This window comes from Maylandia zebra, linkage group LG22 (genome assembly GCF_041146795.1).
Source record: "Maylandia zebra isolate NMK-2024a linkage group LG22, Mzebra_GT3a, whole genome shotgun sequence".
NCBI classification, from domain to species: Eukaryota; Metazoa; Chordata; class Actinopteri; order Cichliformes; family Cichlidae; genus Maylandia; species Maylandia zebra.
Window position 1 is genome coordinate 20,568,705 of NC_135187.1, and position 26,298 is coordinate 20,595,002.

Genomic DNA, 26,298 nt, shown 5'->3' on the forward strand with positions numbered 1-26,298 from the left:
GTGTAGTCTTGATTGGTGGATTGTTGAGCCCATTATTGTTACAATGGCATCCGGTTGATATAGGTCTACTGGCTCATGCTCTTTGTTTTTGGAGCCAAATGACACACAAAAAACTAACAAACAAACTGTAAAGAACAGTGATTATCATGTTCACATTTGAACGTATAACTCATTGGTGCTCTCTCCTGGTAAAACTATGTAATAACAAGCAGTAACTCATCGGGATAATATGGGGTGAGAGTCGCTACAGCTCACAATGTTTGTCTATTAAGACCTCAACAGTAAAACAGCCTCTGCACATCCATAATGTGAATTTTCCACAGTCACCAGATCTCAAGGATACTCTACTGTATTGAGATCTGGTGACTTCGGATGCCATTTGAGTACAATGAGTTCATTGTCATGTTCAAGATGATCTGAACTTTGTGGCATCACTTCAAAAGATGGGTACGCTGTGGTTATAAAGAGGTGGACATGGTCAGCAACAGTACTCAGTTAACACTGTGCCAGATGGGCGCAAGAAAATATCCCCCACACCATTACATCAGTATCACCAGCCTGAACCATTGACACAAAGCAGGACTGATCCATGCCTTCATGATGTTTACACCAAAATCTGATCCCACAATCTGAATGTTACAGCAGAAATCTGATCCGATTGACAATGTTTTTCCAGTCTTCTACTGTCCAGTTTATGTGCGCTCCTGTGAATTGTAGTCTCGGCTTCCTGTTTTTAGCTGACAGGATTGGCACCTGCTGTGCTCCTCTGGTGCTGTAGCCCATCTGCTTCAAGGTTCAACATGTTGTGCGTTCAGAGATGCTCTTTTGCATACCTTGGTTGTAACAAGAGATTATATGAGTTATTGTTGCCTTATCAGCTCAAAGCAGTCTGGCTATTCTCTGTTGACCTCTGGTATCAGAAAGACATCTTTTGCTGCTCACTGGCTATTTTTTCTTTTTCAGACTGTTCTCCGTAAACACTAGAGTTGGCTATGTGGGAAAATCCCAGCAGATCAGCAGTTTCTGAACACTCAGACCAGGCGGTCTAGCACTAACAACCATGCCACATTCAAAGTCACTTAAATCACCTTTCTTCCCCATTCTGATGTTTAGTTTGAACTTCAGCAGGTCACATTGACCAGATCTATATGACTAAATGCACTGAGTTGTTGACACGTGATTGATTTATTCATTGATTTCTTTTTTTTAAAATAGATTTTCATCAACGAGGTACTGACGGATGTACCTAATAAAGTGGCTGGTGAATGGAAGTTTTTGGGCATTTCTTTAGTGCTTTCTTCTTGAAATTTTCCATCAAACTCTTTTTTTTGTTCATTTAACAGAAATATACACACCACTTATGCAATATCACTTCAAAGCCAAATGAAAAACTAACTGCTTAGATTTAGTCCAACAGAAACACAAGCTCCGCAGCTGGAACTCAGAAGACTTTACAAATCTTTTATTCTTTTAAAAGAATAAAACTTTAGTTTACTTTTATTGTTGATGACATACTTAATTCTCCTTGGCTTGGAGGAGACCAGTTTTAAAATGTTCTACCACTATTTATTCAGCTTCTCTTTGTTTAGTGTCTCTGTATCTAACTTAAAAATGCCTTGAAGATTTTCTATTGGATGTTTCTCCTGTAATTCTATTGGTTTGTTTAAATCACTCTTATACTGCACCGTTCCTCTCCTATCAGACTTCTGGAGACTCTGGGTGCTATTATCACATGTCCATCTATAAATTGACATCTTTACCATTCATTTAGCGTCATATGATCAGACTCTATCTCTATGCTTTACAGTCAGGGCCATGCAATCGCTGTGGCACCCAGATTTGTGCCATATATGCGGGAACCTGTCTGAGCTGGATAAATTAATCCTGGGCTCAATTGGATCAAAGATTGAGTTTACAATAGCTAACTTTCCATTTGATTTAGCAATGTTTTTTGTGTGGCACTTGCTGACGAATAGTTTTTGATTGTTCACAAGATAATTTATAATGCTTGTCATGTATTATTCAAAAATAATAAGTGACATTATTAATGTGTTGCATGCTGTAATTAACGGTGATACACAAACACCATCTCGTTTTTCAGTCTAATAATTGCTATTATGGACTTCTATGGTAGGGCGAACCACATAAGAGACATCATGAGGCAAAAACTTACAACAAAGCTACATGGTGTACCCCTCTCGCACAGAGTGGTACACAGGTGCTTCTGAGAAAGGTTAAGCTGAAACGTTAGGTCAATAAAATATGGATTAAAATGAGGAAAATGCTCTCTTGAATGTCAGCTACCTCGAAAGGCACACCCACACAGGTTCGCTCTGTGGCGGCTCTTTGTTTACCTATGGAAATTTGAGCCAGGTAAAGTGGTGACGTAGCCCTACCGGGTGCCGTCTGCTTCTTCTTCTTCCCCCTCCCTTCCCCCAAACACTGCTGTCATTAGCTTTCAAGTTTTCAACTTCTAACAGAAATAAGCAGTGACACTATGGTGCCAGCTCCACCAGTCCCTGTGAATATTTCCCCCGGTGTAGACAGGCTGGTGGAGGATGAGAGGTGAAAGTGATGCAATGTTCGTTTGCACCTGTGACACCCCCTCCCGCGGACAACACAGACACACACAGACACACACACACGAACCTGGCAGCAGCCTACCGAAGAGTAGGACGCTCGAGCCATTGGGTGGAGCAGCGGCGTCGCGTGCTGCGGAATACATTGAGTAGGTCGTTAAGGCTGCGCGCGGTTCGGCTGCAGATGCAGGTCGCTGAGTGGGAGCGCGAGGCGGGGGGAAATGGCGAACAGGCGCGGGCGGCGGTGCACCTTTTGAGGATATAGTAGGCACCGGGAGCGCAGGCAGGCAGAGAGGCGGCTCGAGGACAGAGAGAAGTAGAGGAACCATGGAGGACTCGGAGCCCGCAGAGGACGGCTTACTTGCGGGCTTGCGGTGGAACAGGAGCGCAAGAGACCAAGCTCAGCTGAAACACAAAATCCGGGATCTGCCGGGACTACTGAAGCACGGGCTTCACCTGCGGAAGAAAAGCGTGAGTACTTCAAACCGACCGCTGTCTGACTGTCCGTCCTTCCGTGTTTGATGTCTGGTGAAAGGTGGACGGGTTTTATTTTTTTTAACAGTCCCGACATCTCGCCGTGAAGGCTCTGAAGCCGTTTCGTAAGCCTGTCACGACTCAGGTGTTTGTATTTTGCTGTGAACAGCGCTGTCGCAGAGGCACCCAGTGTGTGTACGTGTGTGCGCGCGCGTGCGTATGCACGCTACATCCATAATAACCAGAACTGCTGTTGGACACCATACCTTCACACTCTGGTAGTCAAGGCAACACCACCTCCACCATATTGACTAGATACACCTACTTACATACACTAAAAATTAGACACGTTTATAGATGTGTATATATATATATATATATATATATATATATATATATATATATATATATATATATATATATGTATACACATATATAAAGGAATGTGCGTAGGTTCACTGCTACATAACACAGTTATTTTGATTGCACAGTAATGTTCCGTAAGTGTAGTTTTTGTTTTTCAGTAGAGAAATAAAATAAATAATTATGACGAAATGACCATCACAAGTTCTGAGTCCACTGTGATGTATTCATATGATTTTTTCTGTTTAACTGTGTGCCTGCTCACCCAGAAATCAGAGATAACAGCATCAGACAGAGAAAGCATTCATGGGAGGACATAAAAAGAAGTCTGGACTAGCACCTACTTGCATTTTTGTTTGTGTAAATAACTTTAACGATGTATTGGTTATCAAACTAATGTCAAACGATTAAACATCTGATTGAGTCAGGTCTGTTCTTTGACGAATAAGCTATCCTAATATTTATATATCAAATCAGAATTTCCATCTGATGTATCTTTGAATTGTTTTTTTTCCATGATTGGCCAGCTAAGCAGTAACTGTGACTTGACGTGCCCAACTGTGGCACTAACACACCTGACAAGCCAAATGGCTGCTCAAAGTGTCAGTTCTGCTCATCTTCATCATCAGTGGCACCCAGGAGGGGAAAAAGGGAAAAAATATGTCTCTGAGTTCCCTCCTTAGAGATCAGAGACTTGTGTGCCACTCCTTCCAGTCCCACTGGAGAAAGACGTGTTAAAAATATGCAACATTTGTAGTTTAAAGCCACATAGGACCAAAGAGATAAACACTTTGTCATGTTCCATCTGGTCATTTTAACTGATGTTTGAATGACCCACTGATCGGGGCCACTCAGTCTCCTGTTACCTGTTTGTATGATCCCGTTTTCCAGTCAAAATAAATCAGCAGCTGTACACGACAACTAAAGTGAGTCCACTCAAGAATGTTATTATAAAACCACCAGAGAACGGCTGCATTAGAGGGTGGATTTACCTCCTTTTGTGAATTAACCATGCTTTTTGTGCAGTACCCATGAAGGCGAACATAATGGCAGGCTTGAGTAGATGAAGAATCTTTCATTCTCTTCTGATATCTTGGTGTGAGCATTCTATGTTTGTGCGGGTGAGTGTGATGAAGCATAGGTAAGTAGTGTAAAGGTATGGGTGTTTTGCACAGACTGGTCCTCACCAGGCTCTTTTCAGTCGCCTCTGCTTCACCTGGCATACCCACAATACACTTTATTTTTATGTGCACAAAAAAAAATCAAAAAGTTGTTGGATGGGAGGTTCCTGGGATTGTTTTGCATTGCACTGCACCAGCACCTGAGGCACTTGTCTAAAGATGCAACAACATATTTTGTGGCTCAGAGGTGGGTGATACATAGGAATAAGAATGATCTGACCACATACAGTAAAAAGAAAGCCCTTGCTGTCTTCGTTGATATAAATATATGCTTTTTCTTTAGTTCTGACTGTTTGCCCAACAAAAATCATGCTTAAGTAAACAATCTCCTTCCTGGGAACGCATCGGCTACTTTGCTGACTTAGTCTCTCGGAGTCACAGCCCATATATTTCAGTGCTTTGGTGTAGCCTGTGGATATATATTTTACATATAAGAGTTGTGGTTTTATCTGAGATTTTTAAAGTTAGCTTAACTGAGAGTTTTAAGATTGCTTTGCAGAGAATGCAACTGCTCATCTGGATTCAACAAAAGCTTGTTAATTGGTGATTGGTCATTAACACTGGAGAGTTTTCTGGTACCCTCCCACAAGATGCACATGTCTTGAGATATTTTACTTTTTAATACGTGTATCTGAAGGCATTCATAAGTCCTCAGTATCCTGCGTGAGTGTTTTTTTTTTTCACATTATCTGATTCTTTAATGTTTGGTGACAGCTCATAAAGTGAATTGAGCTTGTTGTCCTGTACGGAGGCATCTGTCGCCTAAAGTTGCAGCCTGCAGCAGCCTCACCTTGAAAAATCCTGTCCTGCATTGTAGTCTGTTGTGACTTGCTCTTGTATTCAATTATTACTCCTTTATTGGCTGCGATGTGACAGGTGCAGGGAGATTTGCTAACCCTTTAAGGGCAGTTGAAAAGTCAGTAACCACAGTGCATTGTAGTTTTTCAATAGAGTTTGGCGAGTGGCTAATTGCAATTTGGCAAGTCGATTGCCATTTAATTTTTGTCTTGGTCATGTTGAGTTTGTTTATCAAATGTAATAATCTGTGTTCTTTAGTAAAATATAATGAATGCTGCAATGATTTCTGCCTTTCACACAATCAAGCCTTCTGTAGTGTTTCAGGCATTCAACCCATGCTTAAAAGCAACATCGGTTCAAAAAGCATGGAACTAGACCAACAACTGCATGTGTGGTTCTGCACCCTGATCATTTAATAGCATGTATTGTCTCTGCTGACTTGTTCATGTAGAGTCTGCAGGCAGCGGCATCCGTTATCTGAAGCTACATTCACGTCCTTTGGCTTAACGTTTCTCCTGGTTTGAAACCAAAATAATCCCAATTAAGTGCTTCATATCCTTTTAACAACAGCCTCTTCCGTGATTGTATTTACTGAAAGTGGCATGTGGGGTGCTGGGACTCCCCCCGGCTCGTCCTCTGTGCGTGTTGAACATACCTAAAAGGCAATGCTGCCAACAGTAATAAGAAAAACTGTCAACTGTTAGTTTCCCTTGAGCCAGATTCTGTGTATTGATGTCAGTAATTTTGTACGGTAATATAGAATTTTCTGCCATAATTGAAGAGGTGCAGAGACTTTGCGTTACATTAGCAGGAGTGCTTTGTATTGCCTGATTCTTGCATTTCCATGTGTTTGCATTCTTAAAGACAGCCAAGGAATTATGCATGCTAACTCTTTACCCCCTTTGAAGGACTACTAGGAGTAACCCTTGAAGCTCTTTTCTGAACTGAGCGGTTTCTGTCATATTTCACGGAAACTTACAGAACAAAATGACTGAGTGTGCATGAGGAGTTAGTGAGCTTAGCCTCTGCCAATTTGAAGCTATGCTCGGAAAAACCCGTAAAATATTCTAATGGTCATCAAACCAAATTTGGGAGGTTGTTAGATGTTGTTTATGAGGAAAGAGTTAAAGATGGAGGAGGTGTTTTGAAAAAACAAATGTGGAGTGGCATATTTGGAGAAATAATCTTGTGCACTCTTGTGTTTTTTTTTTTTTTTGCTTTGTTCTGTGGTTTTGTGGTTGCAGCTTTTAGCCTCGCTGCTAATGAGTTTATGATAGACTACATGCTGGAAATTATACTGCTGCCCCCACACAATACCAAGTTTTCATATCTAAATGGTACTTATAAAGGTGTGTTTTATAATACAATTGCTATAACAACAATTTGAAAAGTTAAGCCTTTGTGTTGATTCAAACTTGAACTTAAACATTCAACATTTTCTTCTGCAAACTGAAGTCAAATATACAGCATTCTGCTTTAGGCGGTAAGATGAGATTATGAAACCTTAAGCACTCTTAATGCGAGCTATCTGACTTTATGATCACTGTCTTAGAGGAAAGCTGGTGATATTTCTCAGAGGATGATCTCATTTCTGCTTTAATATGCACAAAAATAGTGGCTTGTGTTGTGTTCTATGTCTTCCAGCCATATTTCCCTTCCATAAGGCATCCTACCTTAATGTAAGTAAGATGAAAGACAACCGAGGAGTAGAGAGGCTCTTAATGGCCACAAACTGAGAAACATACTAATGTTATATCCAACGTTTATGTTTTTTGTTACCACTTTTGGAGCATTTGACATAGAATTGTTAGGTGCAATGAACATATGTGATGTTACGCAAGGGGTATTTACCCCAAATAATGATTATGTTGACAAAACAAAGTACAAAAAATTGCAGCCCTGCAGCTCTGTTAATTTCCAAAATTATTTTGGGATTCAAATGTCACACAATACTTTCTTAATTCAGCAAAGTAATAGCTTTAATTTTTTTTAAAAAATGTTAGAAAACAGCAGTCTACATCACCAGATGGTCTGGTAATGGTTTCAGAGGGCTACATCAAATCCAGCTAGTATTCAGTTCCAGACTTTGCAGCCTCATGCTAAAAACTGAGTGAATTTAATTTTCTTCCATAAATCTATGTTCAAAACACTTTTACTGCAAGGTGAAGTAGATTTTGATATAACTGTGTATTTTAAAGAGAAAATGTCTGACAGTCCTTTAGGTATTTTTATGCAGACTCCATGCAGGTTTTTTCTACATGTTCCACTGTGGAGAGGCTGCTCTGCCATAAAGCTCAGACTGATTGATGGAGTGCAGCAGTGATTGTTGCCCTTCTGGACGTTTCTCCTCTATCCACACATGATCTCTGGAGCTCAGCCATGCTCCATCAGGGTATTGGTCATCTCTCTTACGAAAGCCCTTCTCCCCCGATTGCTCAGTTTGACCGTGAAAGGGTTCTGGTGTATCCACGTTTCTTGTATTTAAGAATTAGGGATGCCCTCGGACAGATCTGCGCTTCAACTCCTTCTTGTGTCTGAGCAGTCAGTTCTTTAAACCTCACGCCAATGTGACGCCTTTCTAAATCCATTAAAAGTGTAGAAACATCTCAGAGATTATGCACAGATACAGGGAAAACCTAAGTTATAAGAGTGTAAATACTCGCAGGAAACCTTCAAAATAAGAAGAAATTGGAGATTTTTGATCAGGCAACTAACTCAAGACTGTTTTATTTTCTGTTCTTAGATGACAGAAACAAATAAAGACTAACTGAATGCGTTTAAGCCAAAGGTCATGTGCCTGCAGAAGGGCGTGGGCTGTTGGATAGGTTTCTTAACAGATTAACTGTGCCTTTGTGTGCTTGGGTATTTATATGTGTCTATTGAGCTATAGCTTCTTTGATGTCTTTATTTTGACTTGCTTGTATGACAGATGTGTTGAGGAGTCGACAGGAGCTTAGTGTGTGTGTGTGTGTGTGTGAGAGAGAGAGAGAGGAGGGTTTGCCAAGCATACTGTGCTACAGCTCTTCACTGTGCTCAGCAATCTAATCTGAGCAATCCATTTCTTGCAGATAATGACCTCGCTCTCTCTCCTCTCTCTTGCTGTATACACACTTTGAAGTCATCACACAGATAAGCGTGTCAGCATGTGCTCTCTCTTTATAGCTTTCATTCATCTTCTCTTCTCTTCTCTGTTATAGGATACAACATGGCAACATATTGTGCTTGTTTGAAATACAAATTGAAGCACAGACAAAGAGACAAGAACATAGCAGGCAGTTTTCTTTTTGTGTGAAACAGTATGAATGAAACACCTCTGATGCTGGTATGTGTCTGAAGTATGTTTGTGAGAAGAGATGATGGTAGAAGAAACAAAGACTTCGTGAGAGATCTGTATTCACCAGATGAGGAGAAACAGAGATGGAGAGAGAAGATACAAGGACCAGGACAAAAGAAAGTCAGAACAAGATAGCTACAGAGACACAGAAACAATTTATTTTGTCTGTGCGCTTGGCTGGCTGGTGTGCTCTACTTGATCCCCAGTCCAAACAGTGCACAAATACAGGAAAGAAGCTCTGTTGCTTACTAATATAAAGGAATATATCCACAATGACCTGACATATTTCAGAGCAAACAACGTTTTACTGAAAATAATGACAGAGCAGATCAAACGAATACTCAAACCTCACATTTTATTTTGAAGGGGAAAAACTGCTTTTGGACCAGAGATCAGTATATTTGCATAAGGGGAGATAAAAAATGGACAAACCGATTAATGTGTAGACCTTTAAAGTGGTTTGCCATCTACCACTTCTAACGCGTAATGTGTGGCCTAAACTCGAAAAATATTTCATGACACAACTGAGACCTCCACAGGCAGCTAACTTGGTTAGCAAGATGAAGTAAAAACTCACTCTTAGGGTAAATGGGATGCAAATTTTGCCAAGTTTCCTTTTTAATAAAGCTTATAGTTAGGGCTGAATCAGTTGACCCTGAATCCACCCGTAGTTATGCTCCAATAGGTCTCGGCTGCTGGGGGCTTCCCATGATACATCGAATGTTTTTTTTCTACACTCACTTCTTTTCATCACTATGTGTTTATACGACACATCACCCCCAACTGGTCGCAGCAGATTGCTGCCCCTTCTTAAAGCCTGGTTCTGCTGGAGTTTTCTTCCTGTTAAAAGGATGTTTTTCCTTCCCGCTCTTGCGAAGTGCTTCCTCATAGAGTTTGTCTGATTTCTAGATACCAAAAGCATTTTTGGATCAGGGTTAAGTGTTTATGTTTCTGCTGTCAAATTGTGCAGCCGAACTGTACGAGCGGCACGCTATAGCTGACTTCCTTCATTTTTCTGTTAGTTCTTTTTCAACCCCTGAGGTTATGATTAATTTTCTGAACCCTGTCACCTTTAGAGAGATGCAAACTATGTATTTCCCCTGGTATCGTTTTTGGTCTTAGGTAATCCAACCAGCTTCTGGCTTTAGTTTTAAACTTAATGCCATGAGTAGGAGTGGTATTGATCTTCCCATCAGACTCTCATTAAATAAGCAAAGAAGCATATATCTCAGAAAGTGAATCTATTTCTATAATGAAAAGTAAGCAAGTGTTTTGTAACTTGCATTAAAAAGAAGTGCAGTCATACACTGTAGCCCTGAGTGTGTCTGTATGTGTGTGCGAGCCTGTGACATCACAGACAGTATCATCGCTCAAATGAGGATCTCACACACACACATACGCAGCTCCACATCTCACTAATCACCACTCTATTTCATTTTCTTGCAACTCAAAGCCACAGCCAAGCATTTCTCTCCCTCTCTGTCTTGCTCCCTCTACCACTCGTTCACGATTATAATTAAAACGATCTCTCCGTCTCTCACTGCCTCATCTCTTTTCCTCTCCATCTGTCATACTCTCATACTTTCAGAGACTGATGTCAATTGTTCAGCCTTCCTCTTTTCTTCCTCGTCTTGCACATCATCACATTTGTATTTCTTCATCTAGATCTGTCTGCCACAGTTAGGTGCTTTTCATTTGATCAGGTAATGTTTCTGAATCGCTCTGGTTTCATCTGGTGGTTTGGTATCGCCAGCCAGCGAGAAGCTAAGGGCAGCAACGACTGCCTGCAGTTGCTCAGTTCACTGCAGAGGTTTCTGCTGAGAGTCAAACCCACAACTCTGTCAGTGATCCTGCTTCACTGACTGAGCTCCCAGACCAGTTGCACTCATGTTTCAGAAGGTTCTTATCTGTCTCTTTTTAATGAATGATGGCAACGTGATTGTCATTCTAATACAACCCTGCAGTTTCTGTTTTATCTCGAGAGTACTACCAAAGCATTTTAAAAGCAAATACTAGTATGTGATATTTTCTTACCCCAGATCAACTGATAATGATGCTAAATTGTCCTATTTTTTTAAACCACTAGAAGAAAAATTGTTATTGTTAAATTTGAAAGAAAATCTTTATAAATTGTGTCTGGCAGCAACTATAATATTTATATGGGATGTGTCTCTATTCAGTTTTACTAACAGTGGAGATTAGGAGAGGGGTACCACAGTTGAGTGAAACTGAGGGAAGTGAATGCAGAAGAGTGCAGTCAGATTTTAATCCACCATGCAATTTCCTGATGGAAGAAATGCAATAACTAGCCAAATGAATTCTTCTCATCAAAACTGTTTAAGCTGGGTATTTTTGCATGACATGGTAATATAGTGACCACTTACAGGACCTTTGTGTACTGGAAAATAAGCTTTCAAAAATCCAACACAGACAGCAGGTTTTGCTTTAATGCTCTCCTGTATTTTTGCATTCATTTTGTCCTGTTACACAAGCACTGGATTTAACAGATGGCAACAGGTCATATAGGGTGACGAATTTGAAGTTTCTGGTTCAAATCATCTTAACTGTGTATGGAGGTGGTCAGGAGAGAGTTTGTGTCTACAGCCATCTGTAACAAGGGAGCTCTGCGATAGTTTAGAGCTGTGTTTTAGCCAGTGGTGGTGGGGATCGTGTCAAAATAGTTTGAGGTATGAAAGCAGAAAAGTGCCGTAAGGTTTTGCATACCTGGATAGAAAAGCACACAGTGCAACACAGAAATCAAAATCAGTTGTGGATTGGCCTCTCCGGAGCCTGAACAGTGCTGCTGAAGCAGTGTGGGATCATGTTGACAGAGAACAGAACAAAGGGCAGAAAAAATCCAAAGAGCAGCTTTGAATGTCTTTCTACTGAGCTATCCCTGAAGACTCAGGCTGTATTGAAGGATAAAGGTGGCCATACCAAATATTGATTTTTCAAGCTTGTTAGAACTGTAGTGTACTGTATTTCTCTGTATGCACACGTTTTGATAAATCACTGCATCTATTTCTGTCATGTATTTTTATCTAGCAAAATGTAAAGAAATGAGGGTAACTGAAGACTACACAGTACTTTACATAGTGCCCCTTCAGAGCAATAGTTACCTCGAGTTGCTTTTACACTATGACAAAGTCATGACTTAGTGGGACTTGAGTATAATGAAGGCATCATTCACATTATTAGTAACACCTTTGCTCTATATGAAGTGGCAAATACCTAATTTCTTCTGTCTGAGCTGAGTTATTTGAGATAAAAACGAATAAGACAGCCACTTCACCTGGCAGGTAGAAGCTTGTTTAAGCTAAAGTCTCTTACCACACCTTGTTTAGAGAGAGGTGATTTTTCTATAACTGAAGAGTTAACTTCGAAAAACCCCGGGCTACACCAGTGATGATTTAGGTGTGGCATTATAAAGTGGAGTTAATGTTTATGTAAATGGTCATCCTGTCCTTAGTATCTGTGCTTGAATGAGAAATATTTGTAGAGATTTTTCATTTTGACTTTATTTATTTTCTGCTGGTCACTGTTAACAAAGGTTTTTTGTTCTCTCAAGTGTTGAACAAGCTTTGTCAAAGACTGGGGGAGGTGAATAGTAACAGGTTATGGATAAAGTAACACGTTTTTTTACAATCATTGTAGCGAGGTGCTTTTGCAAAACTAATATTAAGTACTGGCTACATATCTGCAGTAAAGACTGCATTAGAGCAAATGTTTTCATAGTTGGTTTAGTCAGGTTGTACTACAAATGGGAGTTTACTGTTATACAGTAAAATGTAAAGCATATAGTAAAGCATTTTTTTGGATTAAGGTGGTAAATTACAGTTTTTTTAAATTATTATTCTACTGGTTGAATGTTATGCTTGATTAATTCCTGACTTCTCAAAGATGTCCAGTATGGGTATAAAACATTTTATCTTGGGGTTTTTTTGTAGCTTATTACAGGTGGTTTAATAAATTTATTAAATTAACCTCTGTACCTCATATACAAAGGGGTCTTTATTCTTTGAAAAGAAACATAAAAAATTACCAGTTGTTGTATTTTTAAACCATAAGGAGTCATTAACTGTTAAGACCCACTCAAATGGGGCTCTTAGGAAGCAAGACAAGGAGTTAGGAAATGACATCATACTGTACACACTAGAGTGGAACAGAAACTGTGGTCTCTATGAAGTTCGTTTGCGGTCTACTTGATCTAACAATTACTATCAATTTTAATCTATTTTAGGGCTAGTGTGTCAACACGGTCTCAACACTGTTATCTTCCTTCCCTGGCGCCATAATAATCCATAAAGATTAACAGCTTATTTTCTGATTAGGGAAGTAGAGGTGCAGTGGATACACCTAAGGGAAATGCTGTAAAATGGTGTCATGATGGTGGTAAGAAGAAAGGATTTATTGTAGTGTCATTGTTACGATGTGATAAGTGAGCTGGCAGTTGGAATTATATTGCTCAGGATTTGAACTGCTGTAGTTTTCCGGGTTTAATGTCAGAGAGAAAACGCTTCTGTTTAAATAAGCAGATTGTGATATTTTTATTAGATAAATTAATAGCCATGTTCTTGAGGTTTATTAGGTTTATTGCAGTAACAGGTGTTAGCATGAAAGCACCCAATCGACTGGAAAGTAAGCTTAAACAAAACCTAGTCGTTTGGGAATGGTAAAACTGGCCTCACTCACCTCACTCATGTTTGTTTAGTGTATTTACTCTGTGTGTGTCATTTTGTGTGTTTTGGCTCTGATGGCTTGTGTTTTGTGTTTCAACAGCAATCACCTGACACTATCCCCGGACCAAGCACTGGACCTGCTGTACATAAGGTAAGGAAACACTCGCACACATGAAAGTGATGTCATACTTTTAGTTTTGCTGTCAAGCAAAAGTGTGTTTGTTTAATCCCAACACAAATTACATCAGTGGGGATATTACCTGAGGGTTTTTCCAGGCTAATTTCACCAACTACACAGACGCGTGCACACACACATACACACACAGCGTTAATTTGAAATTCAAATATGTGTGTGTACAGCACTCTGAAGACCTCAAAGATTAAATATCACACAGGAGAAGTTTTCCTTTCAACACCGGGGAAAAAAGAGCCAAAGATAGAAAAAGTAAAGCAAAGAAATCAACATCTGAGGAGGAGCTTTGGTGTATTCAAAAGCAAATCTGTTACTTGTGCCAAAAAATGTTTGTACCTGCCAGGTTGTTTTGCCCCTCAGTACTTTGTATTTTTTATTGGCTGTATGTCATTATATACTTAATGAAGTCTCCATACACAACATCTGATGTAGTGCCTAAAGCATTACAACTCTGAAAACCTTTCCATGAACACCTATGCAAGGAGATCTTTGAAAGAAGAAGCTGCAGTCTTTGCTAGGCCATTTTAAATCTTGCTAGGAAGTTTGTCTAACAAACAGGAGGTGAAAACTAACTGAATCTGGTAACTGAAAGCTAGACTAATCAATAAACCTGGCAGGTTAGTTTAGATGATGATTATTAGTCAGACAGTTAAGACTGATCTCCACCTTACAACTTTGGGCCTCGTGAGTATGGATGAACTGAGGCTATTCGTTTCGCAGGCTTTGATGACATTACTTTGCCCGCCCCCAATAATGATCAGAAATTCTGCTTCGAGTTTAGAAATTTTAAATTCTTCCTTTATAGTTTGATGAACAACCACAAGCTAGTACCTTAAAGTTAAAGGGGTCCTGTTGTGTTTTTGCTTTTTGTTTGTTTGGTTTTTTTTTTCAAAAATCTACTATCACGGTAGTAAATGTTCATATTAAACATAACCAAAGTTTCAGTTAATTAGGAAATTAACTCAGACTTCAAACCACTTTAAATGTTCCTTTTCCAATACTTTTTACCTCGTCTGGTCAAAGGACAAATGAACTACTCCTGCAGTATTATTTAGAATGTAAGCAAACTTTCACACAGTGGTCACCTAATGGGTCCTCAGTTTCACAGTATTACTTTCATGCACACTACTTTCCATTTCATCAAATTCTTGCTCCTGATGTACTGAACAATATTCAGTTCAAACTATTGATGGCAGGTCTTGATGTTAACAAGTTTTGCATAAAATGATAATAAATAACTTACTGAAACACCAAATGATGTAATAACTTGTTGAAATGTTGCTTTTCCACGTTGTTATGGAGAGTGTTGTCCTATTGGTTGGGTCGCACATTAGTAAGGCACGGTTGTTGCCTGTAATATGGTAATATGGTCAATGCTACGGCATGCTGATGCATTTACATATTTCCATTCTTTATTTGGCGTGGTTACCATTGACCATGGACTCATAATACTCCTGAACCTTCATTTAGTGGTTAACTAAATTCAGTTGTCTTGGATATAACAGTGTGCTACACTTCACGCACAAGAATAACCTGTAACTTTGATGGAGCCTTTGTGAGCCTGATGAACTTGTCTAACACTGATGTTCTGGTTTTCTGCTCTTACCTTTGCATGATAATATGATGACAATTATTAAAGTTGCTGTTTACACCCAGGTCTGTCCAGGCACAGCATTAAACCTTGGTTATGAAACGTTAAAATGTCATTGTTCTGTCCTAGTGGATTGTCTTTGTGAAAATTGGTTACTTTTACAAAATTTGTGAGTTCTAGCCAAAAAGAGTCAAAGTGATCCTGATTTTTTAACCATCAAAACTTATAAAAATTCTCTTTGAGTCAAAGTGAAGAAATCCTCTCACGGTGTTCATGCTTCTTCTCATCTTTTTATAATGCCATTATATGCATTATATATATAGGACTCTTCAGGTACCATGTGTACTGCCTAGTGACTTATCTATTATGAAAAACCTGTGTACACAGCAGCCACAAAGCTGCACTACATAAAAAAGATGGGATAGGGACATAAAGAGAGTCTCTAATGTTGTAACATAATGTGAGTGGAGCCTCATCAGCTTCTAAGTGAGCCTCACTCTGCTGAATGTAACAGGGAATATGAATAGAACAGAACAAACAGCCCATGTAACCAGCTTAATTGAAATACGGTCTTATTTACGGTAGCATCAATAGCAGGATTATTGCTGAGCGTGTAGACGGTCAATGTTCAGTTCCTGAGGGGGAAAGAAATCGAGCTGTCCTTGTGAGCCAGTCAATGACAGCTGCATGTAGCCACATTAGCTTGTTATACTTAAAAATTCATGTTTAAACCAATACTGAGAGTTTTGGCATTTAGTCCTTTTTTAGTTTTTAAGTTCGCAGGTTTTAACATTATAACACTATTTTTATGTTATTGTTTCTATATCAGTCTTGTTCCCAGAGTTTTCCATGTGCTGGTCGGGCTGTGAGGAATGCTTTCTTGTCACATGGACCGTACCCAGCGAAGGACAAGATACACCTGGCCAGAATCATACGGTACACTTGTCTCTGTCTATTTGCGTGTCTTTGTGCAGACCTGAATCGATGAGTCCAGTGAAGCATATACACTGACTCACAGTCACTCTTGTGCTCCATCCTTATTGGTCGCTCAACTTGTTTTTGCTCTGTGACGAACTAAGCAGGATGTAGATGTTTTGCAGTGAAGCACAAGGTAGTCTGGGAATACATGTACTACAATGGGGCATGTAACGTTACACTGAAATGTATGTAAAATCAGTCCAAACATCTTGGGGAAATAATAAATAGATACTCTTAACAATCATTGCACGTACAGTCAGACAAACGCATTTAGAAGCACACATGGACGAGGAGTTTATTTGAGGGAACGCAGATGGGAATAGTTCAGTGTTTTGGAGGAAAAGGCTTACAGAGAACTAATGAATAATCAGTGGGTATTGACTAAATAAGAATGACAAACTGTGTGCCAAGGGAAGAATAGCATATGAGTGTGTGTGTGTGTATGTATTATGCATGCTAACACTGTGTAGCCATATTTGTGTGCTGAAAATCTTCATTTGTGTATTTTAACAGGCGTAGCTATGTGGGAGTGGAGCTGGTGCAGTGGCTGTGTGAGCAATGTGTGTATGTGCGCTGTCGGACTACCGCTGTGCGTGTCTGGCAGGTGCTGCTGGAGCTGGGAGTCCTGCTGTCTGGTAAAAACACATACACGCACAAACACCGACCATGCCTGCGGAGTGTACTGCATTTTAACATTCACAGTCACCTTCAACAACAATCTACACATCTTTAGAGATACCAGTTCCAAACAAAACAAAGTAATATAAAAAGCTTCATTTTCTGATTCAACCTGATTTTAAATTAAGATCTTGTCAAATGAACTATCAGAATTAGCTCTCTGAGATAAAACTTCCAACAATTAAATTACACTGAAGCCCCCAATAACCCGAATAATCTCAATAATTATTCTCCCCAAAACATCTCCCTGTTAACAACACCCTGCTAAGCACTGACACATCTACGAGTCTGTTAATCTAATATCAGACTGCTCCATTCATACCCCGCTGTGCCTGGGTGTAAGTGGACTAGTAACGGGGTAATATAAACATTTGTTTGCATTCTTCATCTTTGTAAATTCATCTTTTAAAGGCAGTAAATGTTTCTTCAGAGGATGAACAGTTGTGTTCAGGTGCAGTTCATCAGTCTGGCTAATCCACAGTTACTCATAAAAGGACTTCGACTCTGTCTGCTGTGTCTCTGCTCGTTAACTACAACTTAGAAGTGCTCATTCGTTTTTGTCAGTACTAATTCGATATGAGGAAAAATTCCCACACTGTGCACCTCTGCTAAAATTCCACCTGCACCATGTGTGCCTTGAGTCCCTGAATCCAAGATATCTGGAATTGAATGAGTTTGTGATATTGACTTGAAAATCAAAATAATGTCTCCAAATTTCTTCAAATGTTTTATGGATCTGTGGTGATATGATGTTCAGTTTTGTTTTAACTCGCAGTCGTAAATAATCCTGCCAGGAATTCTTTGATTCAGATGTGGATTGACTAAACTGCCTCGAGCCACATCTCTGGTTACATTTTCATGCAAATCTATACAAAACTTTATGAGCAATCATGCTAACAAACAAACGAACAGACAAACCAGGCCAATCACACCTCCTCCTCTTTGGCGGAGGTAACAACTCACATGAAGGCGTTGACTCACATCAGTACTTGTCTAGACTTCACTCCGTGTGGATTTCACCCACACAGAATACATTTACAGTGGGCACAGTTGTTGTTTAAATAGCTGTTAAACATAAAAATCAAATCAGCGTGGCTTAAATAATTTGCTTCCTGGTGGTTGTTTTAAGAGTGTGACAGCCTTTTTTGTTTGTTTGATGCTTTCTTCTAGAAGGCTTTACCGCTGTAGATATTATAATATATACACTTGCTGGCCACATTATTAGGGATCACTTACTATTACCAGGACACCTATTTTCCTACAGAACTGCCTTAATTCCTCATGGTACATATTCATCAAGGTGCCGGAAACATTCCCTAGAGATTTTGGTCCAAGTTGACATGACAGCATCACAGTTGCTGCACATTTGTCGGTTGCACATACACAATCCAAATTTCCCGTTCCACCACATCCCAAAGGTGCTCTATTGGACTGAGATCTGGTGGACATGATCAGAAACAAAACGTGAGTAGACTCTGGTGTTCAACGATGCTCAGTTGGAACTAAGGAACCCAAGCTTCAAATGCTCCAAAACCTCCACCAGCAGCTTGATCTGTTGACACAAGCCTGGATGGAGTCATGTTTTTCTTTTCAATGTTGTAGCACAAATTGAGACTCGTCAGACCCACATCTTCTATTGTCCAGTTTTGGCGAGTTTGTGTGACTCAGGCCTCAGTTTCTTTTCTTGGCACTCGGTGTGGTTTTCTGCTGCTGTGGCCCATGTGCAACTCAAGTTTCGATATGTTGTGTTTAGAGATTCTTTTTGCATACTTTGCGTTATTGAGTGTTTTTTTTGAGTGTTGTCTCCCTATCAACTTAAAGCACTCTTGTCTTTTTCCACTGACCTCATATTTTCACCCAGAGAACTGCCACTCACTAAATATTTTCTCTTTCATGGCCATTTTGTGTAAACTCCAAAGATGGTTGTGTGGGAGAATCCCAGTAGATCGATAGTTTCTGAAATACTCATTTCAGCCTTTCTGGCACCAACAACCGTGTCTCGTTGAAAGTCACTTAAATCAACTTTCTTCCTCAATTTGAGGCTGTTTTAAATTCAGTAGTTTAAAATGTGTATCTGATAAAGTGGCCACTGAGTGTATAATGTTTATCTCCACAAAGATTGCACTAAATAATAATCAATAAACAGAACAGCAACGTGCCACATGGCAACTTCTGTTGAGAAACGCTTGAGCGCGTACCTGACTGATTGTTAGCTTTGATTGTGATTTAGGCATAACAATCTTTGATCATATTTATACACTTGAACTATTAATTATATATTACACGCTTAATGAGACAACATGGTTCTGATACAAAAGAAGCCCCCTTTAAGCATGCTGCCAGCATATGTGCTTTAAAAGGTGCCATTGCTTCTCTTTCATCACAGTGTATGTGTTTCTATTTGTTGTCTCTCCAGTGGACCAGCGGGTGGTGTTTTCAGACTCCAACTCTTACTACCAGTTCAGCTTTGAGGAGTGTGACTCTCCCTCCTGTGAATTTCGTTACAATGAGGGGGAGTGGCCAGAGGCTGTTAAGCTCCTCCTACAACTAGCTCCATATGTCCAATTCCGCTCAGGAGGTGGAGCCAATAGTCCGTAAGTGTCCAGTAAAATCTGATCATGTATGGATTTATAGAAATGCACACTATGTATTGGAAAGATTATGTTGTAAATCTGAATCACTTATAATTCATAAATAGTATTTTAAGTATTGGCCTCAAATATTTTCTTGCAGATAAAATTTTGAATAAAAGATACAAAAATTCATGAATAAATACACTGCTCAGGAATAACATTCATTATGATACATGTTAGTGGGTGGACTATATTGGGAAACAAGGGAACATTTTGTCCTCAATGTTGATGAGGTCCAAAATTGTCGTGACGATTCTGCAGTGGTCCAAGGAACGAACAGCGGTAAACCAGCGATATGGCCATGGCTGGCCAAGGGTCACAGATGCATGTGGGGAGCGAAGACTGAGTTGTGTGGTCCAATTCAACAGACGCATTACTGTAGGTCAAATTGCAAACAGATTTAGTGTTAGTTCTGATGGAAAGGTGGATGCCTGTCCTGATCCTGTCCTCAGTTTGAAAATGCCAACAATGGGCGTGTGAACATCAGAACCAGGCAACGAAAGAAAGTGGCCTGGTTTGATGAATCATGTGGATGGCCGGGTACGTGTGCGTCCTGGCAACAGGATGCACACGGAGGCAGTGTGAAGCTTCGGGCAATGTTCTGCTCGGTAACCATATGGCACGTGTCCGATCCATGGGGACCCCCACCTCACAACTTACAGGACTTAAAGGATCTGTTGCTAGAATCTTAGTGACAGATACCACAGCTCCACTGACCTGAAGTGGAAGCTTGTTGCACTAATAAAATATCGAAGCTGAAGCGACAGGTTTCCGGTTTATATTAGAGATTGAGGCCATTTGTCTATTTGATGTACTGTGCAAAGAGACATGTGACTGTGTTTGACTTGGCGGAAATGTTGCAATCCTTGCAAGTACATATCTGACCTTGCAACTCAAATACACACGCTGTCCAAGATTTTCCTCAAATCCCAACAAGGAACTTAATCTCTATTCACTGTTTCAAATCCCCAATCTGCTTATGTGAGAGACGCATCCAGTTGCTGGCGCACACACCTCCGCAGCCCTAGAAAAAAATCAGCCTTCGCCTTTGCACACAAGCTGATGCATGATGCGATCGCTCAAATATGCGAGATGAGCTCTGATGCATGCTTACGCATACAGAAACAAACATGCAGAGCGGTGTCATCCAGAGTTCCCTGCTTTGTTGCTCCGTGTGTGGGGTTCCTGTCGAGGCTGCTACCGAACTCGATGTGTCAGTCAGACAAAAGCAGGGACCAGTGTGTGTTTGTGCGAAGGAACAAGGGAACATGGCTAGGAAATTCTGAGTAACAACATCAAAAGGTGCATTTAGAGACATTAGAGAGACAAAAAGACAGTCGGGGGGAATTGAATGTCATATTTGAATGTGACTATCATGTATTGCATTGTAGGTATGGTTATTTTCTATACATAATAATGCACGACATGTGCACTCAGACTCCTACCAGGTGCTGGAAGAGTTTATAAATTTGATTTGAGAAAGAAAAAGAAATTTATTGCATATTTAACATGCTGAATCACTCATTTATATTTAAAAGACTGTAAATATGTCTGTCCTAAGAATCAATATGGATGTAGTGCCATATTGGCTCAAATAGATTGTAGATTTTCTTTTGGAAACTGCATCTGAATAAAATGAAGCAATTTAGTTTTTATAGACCAGATAAAAATGAGATTTTCCATTCAGGATTCTCGCACTGCTACTTTGACTCTGTTGCTTTGTGTCTGTCTTTGCCTGTCGCGTCATTTCTCTGCAGGCTATTTCTCTCTGTCTTTCTCTCTTTCTTACATCCTCTGGCCCTCTTAGAGAATATTTGTAGCCGAAAATAGCTGACGTTACTCTACTAGTTGCTTCAAAGTGAGCTGATGAATTGTTAAATATATGACTCAGTTGATATTGATTCTCTTTGTAACTGTAATAAAACATCACCTAACATTACATAATGCATATTTAAAAAAAGATGCTGCAGCAAAATTTAAATTGCAGTCTGGTGTGACTGCCTCCCATGAACCGTTGCGTCATGTGTTTTACCGTTTAATCTAACAAGAGAACAATTAAAACGATACTGGCTGCACAGCCTGAGCTGACCATTGAGTGATTGCTGCTTCAGTAAAGCAAAAGAAGGACACGTCTCTAATTAAATGGGCTTGCTCTGGTGCATCATGTGTAGAAGAGGTTTACTACTTTCATTCAATATCATTCAGTTAACGCCAGCACTGTCACTCTGTCTCCAAGGACCTCTGCGTCTCAGCAACATGACACGCTCTCAGGCACATTTTCATCACTGAGATTTGTCAGTTCATTGTTAGTTTTCGCTGTTATAAATTGACAGGAATGTCATGGTTTCAGGCAGATTGCAAGTTTAAACTTGCGACATGAGCGAATCCAATATTGTCATACAAGAATCTTTCTTTGATTAAGTCAGTGACGTTTTCATTTAATGAGCTTTTTTTGACAACAGCAATTAAAAAAAATTGAGATTGGCATCATTCTTTTTCCAAACGCTTTACCTCCCATTACATAAAGAGTAAATCTTGCTTATATAGAAATGTCTTGGGTACTCTAGATGTGAACATCAATATATCTCATGCACTGAATATCAACTGCATACAGCTGCCAAATCCCATGACACAGCGACATGCATATGAGCATCTTCCCAGTGTGACATAACTCAGTATAATAAGCTCTGCTACATTTACATTTAAGGATTTAAACTAAACATTACATTTTGAATATTATGGAGTGCAGTACAACTCAATCTACACTACAGTAGTTTAACAATTTACACAATATTGTGTCAACTGCTTAAAAAGTTAATAAGTTGAGATCACAAGCAACACTAAAAGTGACAAAAGGAGGAAATGTTTCAAAAATAACAATTTATTAGACACTGGATCCCTTTCTTATCCTGCATGACACTGTGTATTTCATATACTGTAACCCATAGTCCATATACACACTTTACTGTGTGATGTATGAGGTGGTTGTCAATAACAATTATTTTGCTGGTTTCCCTGTCTGTGGAAAAACGCTGTTCTCTGCACTGTGCAGGAGAGGCAGACTTGCCAGGAGCTAAAATATGCCACCGTTCGCCTGAGAGGGGAAAACGTACTTGCTTGCTTTGCATAGTCCTCTGGTACTACACTAGACGATCTATAGCCCTCTCTATTTTAAAAGGGAGGCGAGCAAAGCCAAAAAAGCCAGTCTAGCAGAATAGCGAAGGGTTTTAGCTAGAGAGGAGGTTATTCCAGAGAACACGTCCTCCTTATGATTCACACTCAGTCTGTCGCAGTCCGTTGAAAAGCCTTTATTTTGTTGTTAGACTAGAAAAATTCAGATCATGGCTACATGCGTGTGCGCAGTGTCTACGTTATGTAGTTGTATTATTCTGACCGAAGATCTCTGTGTCAAAGATTGCTCTTTGTGCCGTGCACTCTGATACAATTTGAACAAGGAGGTGACCCATCATCATAATCTCGTATCAATTTCTGCTTTGTGTTGTTTAATGACCGGTGATACACCTCCTACTGCACCTCTTTTTCAGCTCTGGTGCATTCAGGCTCATGGTGAGTCACCAAATTACCAAATGAACAACAGCAAACAAAATTAAGGACACTGTTTGGAATAAATTTAGCATTTATCATGGCTCAGAATAGACTTTGTTTTGTAATGGGCTTCTAGATTTTATGGGTAATAAAAATGTAAAGTATGAAACAAACAAAAATGAATAATTTGCTCCTATTGTTCCACTGAGTTTGTTAACAGAAACCAGTAATTCTGACCAATTAAGCTATAAGGAAAGGTTTTCTCTCCTTCCAGGCATCTGATGTCTTGCCTGCCTCTGTCTCTCTCTGTCTATGCCAAAGCTGAAGTGTCAGGCTGAAGGCTATGCGTTATCACCATCTCTCCTGCTTCTGCATCCACCGTTCTCTTATCAGATTACAGTGTAGACACACACACAAGCACAAATGCACACACACAAAGTCACACAGGGCTTCATCTTCTTTCCTCTACAACTATTACAAGTGCCTACGGCACCTGTTGATAAAATCCAAATTGTATGCAAATTGGGGCATGTGTGTGTACGTGCGTGAGTGTGTGTTTGTGTGCTGGAGGCAGGGAGAATATATGTGTGTGTCATGTGGGGGTGAGGCAGTATGTGGGAGACCAATTCAAACAGTGGTTTTGTAAGAGAACATATTAGATGAGAGGCCCTCGGGTGCAGTGTGTCGCCACTGAAGGCAAACTCAGTGCAATCTTGTATTATTACTGAGTTATACTGCAGAGTTTACCCCCAAACAACCGCCTGTTTACCCAAAACACACGCACACACACAAATGAAGTTAAACCTAAATATATTCACAGAGCACTTTTAGAAAAAACTCAACAAGAGCTGCACATCTATATAAATTGTGAGCCGATGTACTCACTGCCAGTACCTACACACACACAAACTAGGCCACTTTAACTTCAACAGAAGGGTGTGTCTCCGAGCTGTTTTGCATAAACCACATGAAAAAGAGAAAGGGCCGATGAGAAGTTCCTAATACAAAACCATGCAGGCCCTGAGGAACTATAAACACAGGATGATAACTCAGATGGGTCGGTACAACTTTAGGGAATACGATTTTCCCCGTGAATTCACCTTAGCAGTCATGTTTTCATTTAATTTTCATTAAAAATGTTTAGCATTCATAATCAGCTTTATAGAACAATTATGTCAAAACTTCTATTTAATTGTAATTGGCAACTTTGAATACAGGTAAAACAAAGTCACGAAAAAGTCTTGTGCACTTTCACGATATTTTACAATGAGATTTCTCATCGGTTGTTGTTTGAGAACTTGTTGTGCCACCTTAATGAAGTCACTGTAAAATTATAATAAGGTTCCACCACAAAAAAAGTCAGCTTATTTAATTTATTAAATAGGAAAGTGATGATGTACCAACATCGCTGCTATTCAGACGAATAGAACCAATTTGGATCTGGCTGTAGTTCTTTCTTATTAAACCAGGGGGCAGTGTAGTGAGGACTTTAAAAAGAAACTTTTGTCATTGTGGGGTTTTTTATTTAAATTTTACGAACCAGTTAGTTACCAGTAAAGGTGTTTCTCTCTCTCCAAGGTCAGAGGAAGACTCTGAAGGTAACAGGGACATCTGCAGTGAGATTCTTCAGATGAAAGCTCTTGAGAGACTCACTTCTACGGTCAGTGTGGCAGGGTCAATACAGCATCATCATCTAATGAGATAAACATTAGATGAAAACTGGAGTGTGTTATAGTTCACCAGATGTGTTTGTGTATGTTTTTGTGGTCTAACATCTTCAGTCTTCTTTCTTATAGGTGCAAAGTGAGTTGGCGGCTGCTCTTGCGCGAAAGACACGTAAAGCTTGTAAGTACATTTAGTTGATGCGTATGTGTGTGTGTTTTCAATGTTTCCACAGTGAGAAGACAGAATGAAAAGGACAATGTCATGTTGTAAGAAGAAACGTGTTAATGTGCTGCTGTTTGATTGGTTACAGTGTCAGAGCAGGACTCTGAGACAGCAGAGACGAGCCACCAGGAGCCTCGAACGCCCAGCGAGGAGAGCAGTCCGGTAACACACGCAGTAAAAACCGTCTCTAACCCCCCTTTTTTTCTTTTAACCATAGTCTTGTCCTTCAATTAATTTTTCAAAGTTAATTTCATTTACAAAAGAAATCTGCTGCTTCGACAGTTTGCACTTGCCTGAAGTAGGCCTACAGCCGAATCAGTTTGTGTTCTTGTTGCATTACTGTTAAGAAGCTATTTCAGTGTCTAAATAGGGCACAATAAACACATTCTAGTAGCTCCTTGATGCAGCAATACAAAGTCTGATCCACAGACAGACTTTGTAGATCCCCTCCAAATGAAGAGATAAAAATGATAATTGTTTTGCTTAATCTATCTTTGTCTCTTAAAGGTTGCAGGTTGAATTTATGTAGGGGGTACACATGGGGTTGAATGTAGAAAACAGGGTCAGAGCAAAGTGCAGAGGGAGATCTGTTTGGTCCCAACTATGTAGAGCCAGAACTTTCTCTCTATGAATTATTAATTCGGTGGATACACCGGAGAAATTAGGAAAGAGCAAGAAAACAGGAGGAAGAACAGCTTTTAAACACAATTGCACACATATAGTAATGTGTACGGATGGGTGACAGATTAAAGGAAAATCCATATAGCGTCGTAGTGAGGTGCTGGGTCATCATGCAACACTAGAATAGCTTCAGTGCTTTTTAGCATCGGTGAAACACCATTCTTCTGAAGGTTATTCCCTAGTTGGTATTTTGATGATGGTGGTTTAGAGCACTGTCTAAGGCTAGGATTATACGTGCTTGAAGACATGCACATGGATCACAAAGAAGTAGTTGTTGTCAAGTCTGCCTGGAGCATGCAAGTGTAGTTTGTGGACAGTACAGTTTGATACAACTCGTTTGTGTGGGCACAACGTGTGAAAGTGCATCGTAAGCTGTTCACCCTCTAATAATGAAATTTGTGTCTCTCAAATGCTAAAAATACATTAGCCTGACACCTTGGTCCTAAGCCTCTCCTAGGTGGGATGATCTGGGGTGACTGCAAAGGCCATAGCATATTAGGCTTGTAATATTGGTAGTCAGATAATCATTTAGTGACCACTCAAGCCCCATGCATATTGAGACCTCCTGGAGGAGACTACTGCAGTCAAGACAGAAATAGTTCATCATAGGAAAAAGGCACTGTGCATTGAGCCATCCCTCCTAGATGTACATAAACCATTTCATACACAGAGCCAACGGATCACTTTACATTTTACTTCCACT

At 39.9% G+C, this 26,298-nt stretch overlaps 1 protein-coding gene across 2 annotated transcripts in view; it reads left to right on the forward strand.

The window, feature by feature from the left end:
- The first annotated feature begins 2,691 nt into the window (after positions 1-2,691).
- rapgef5a (Rap guanine nucleotide exchange factor (GEF) 5a) overlaps positions 2,692-26,298 on the forward strand; it is a 48,249-nt gene continuing 24,642 nt past the window's right edge. The window contains exons 1-8 of one of the 2 annotated variants that reach the window (XM_012918308.5): positions 2,692-3,050; positions 13,509-13,559; positions 16,022-16,128; positions 16,684-16,805; positions 19,265-19,442; positions 24,606-24,687; positions 24,824-24,872; positions 25,003-25,088. In XM_012918308.5, coding sequence (XP_012773762.1) covers positions 2,907-3,050; positions 13,509-13,559; positions 16,022-16,128; positions 16,684-16,805; positions 19,265-19,442; positions 24,606-24,687; positions 24,824-24,872; positions 25,003-25,088 — 819 coding nt within the window. In that variant the 5' untranslated portion in view covers positions 2,692-2,906. The remainder of the gene's footprint in view (positions 3,051-13,508; positions 13,560-16,021; positions 16,129-16,683; positions 16,806-19,264; positions 19,443-24,605; positions 24,688-24,823; positions 24,873-25,002; positions 25,089-26,298) is intronic. The other variant, XM_004547951.6, reaches the window with a different exon arrangement.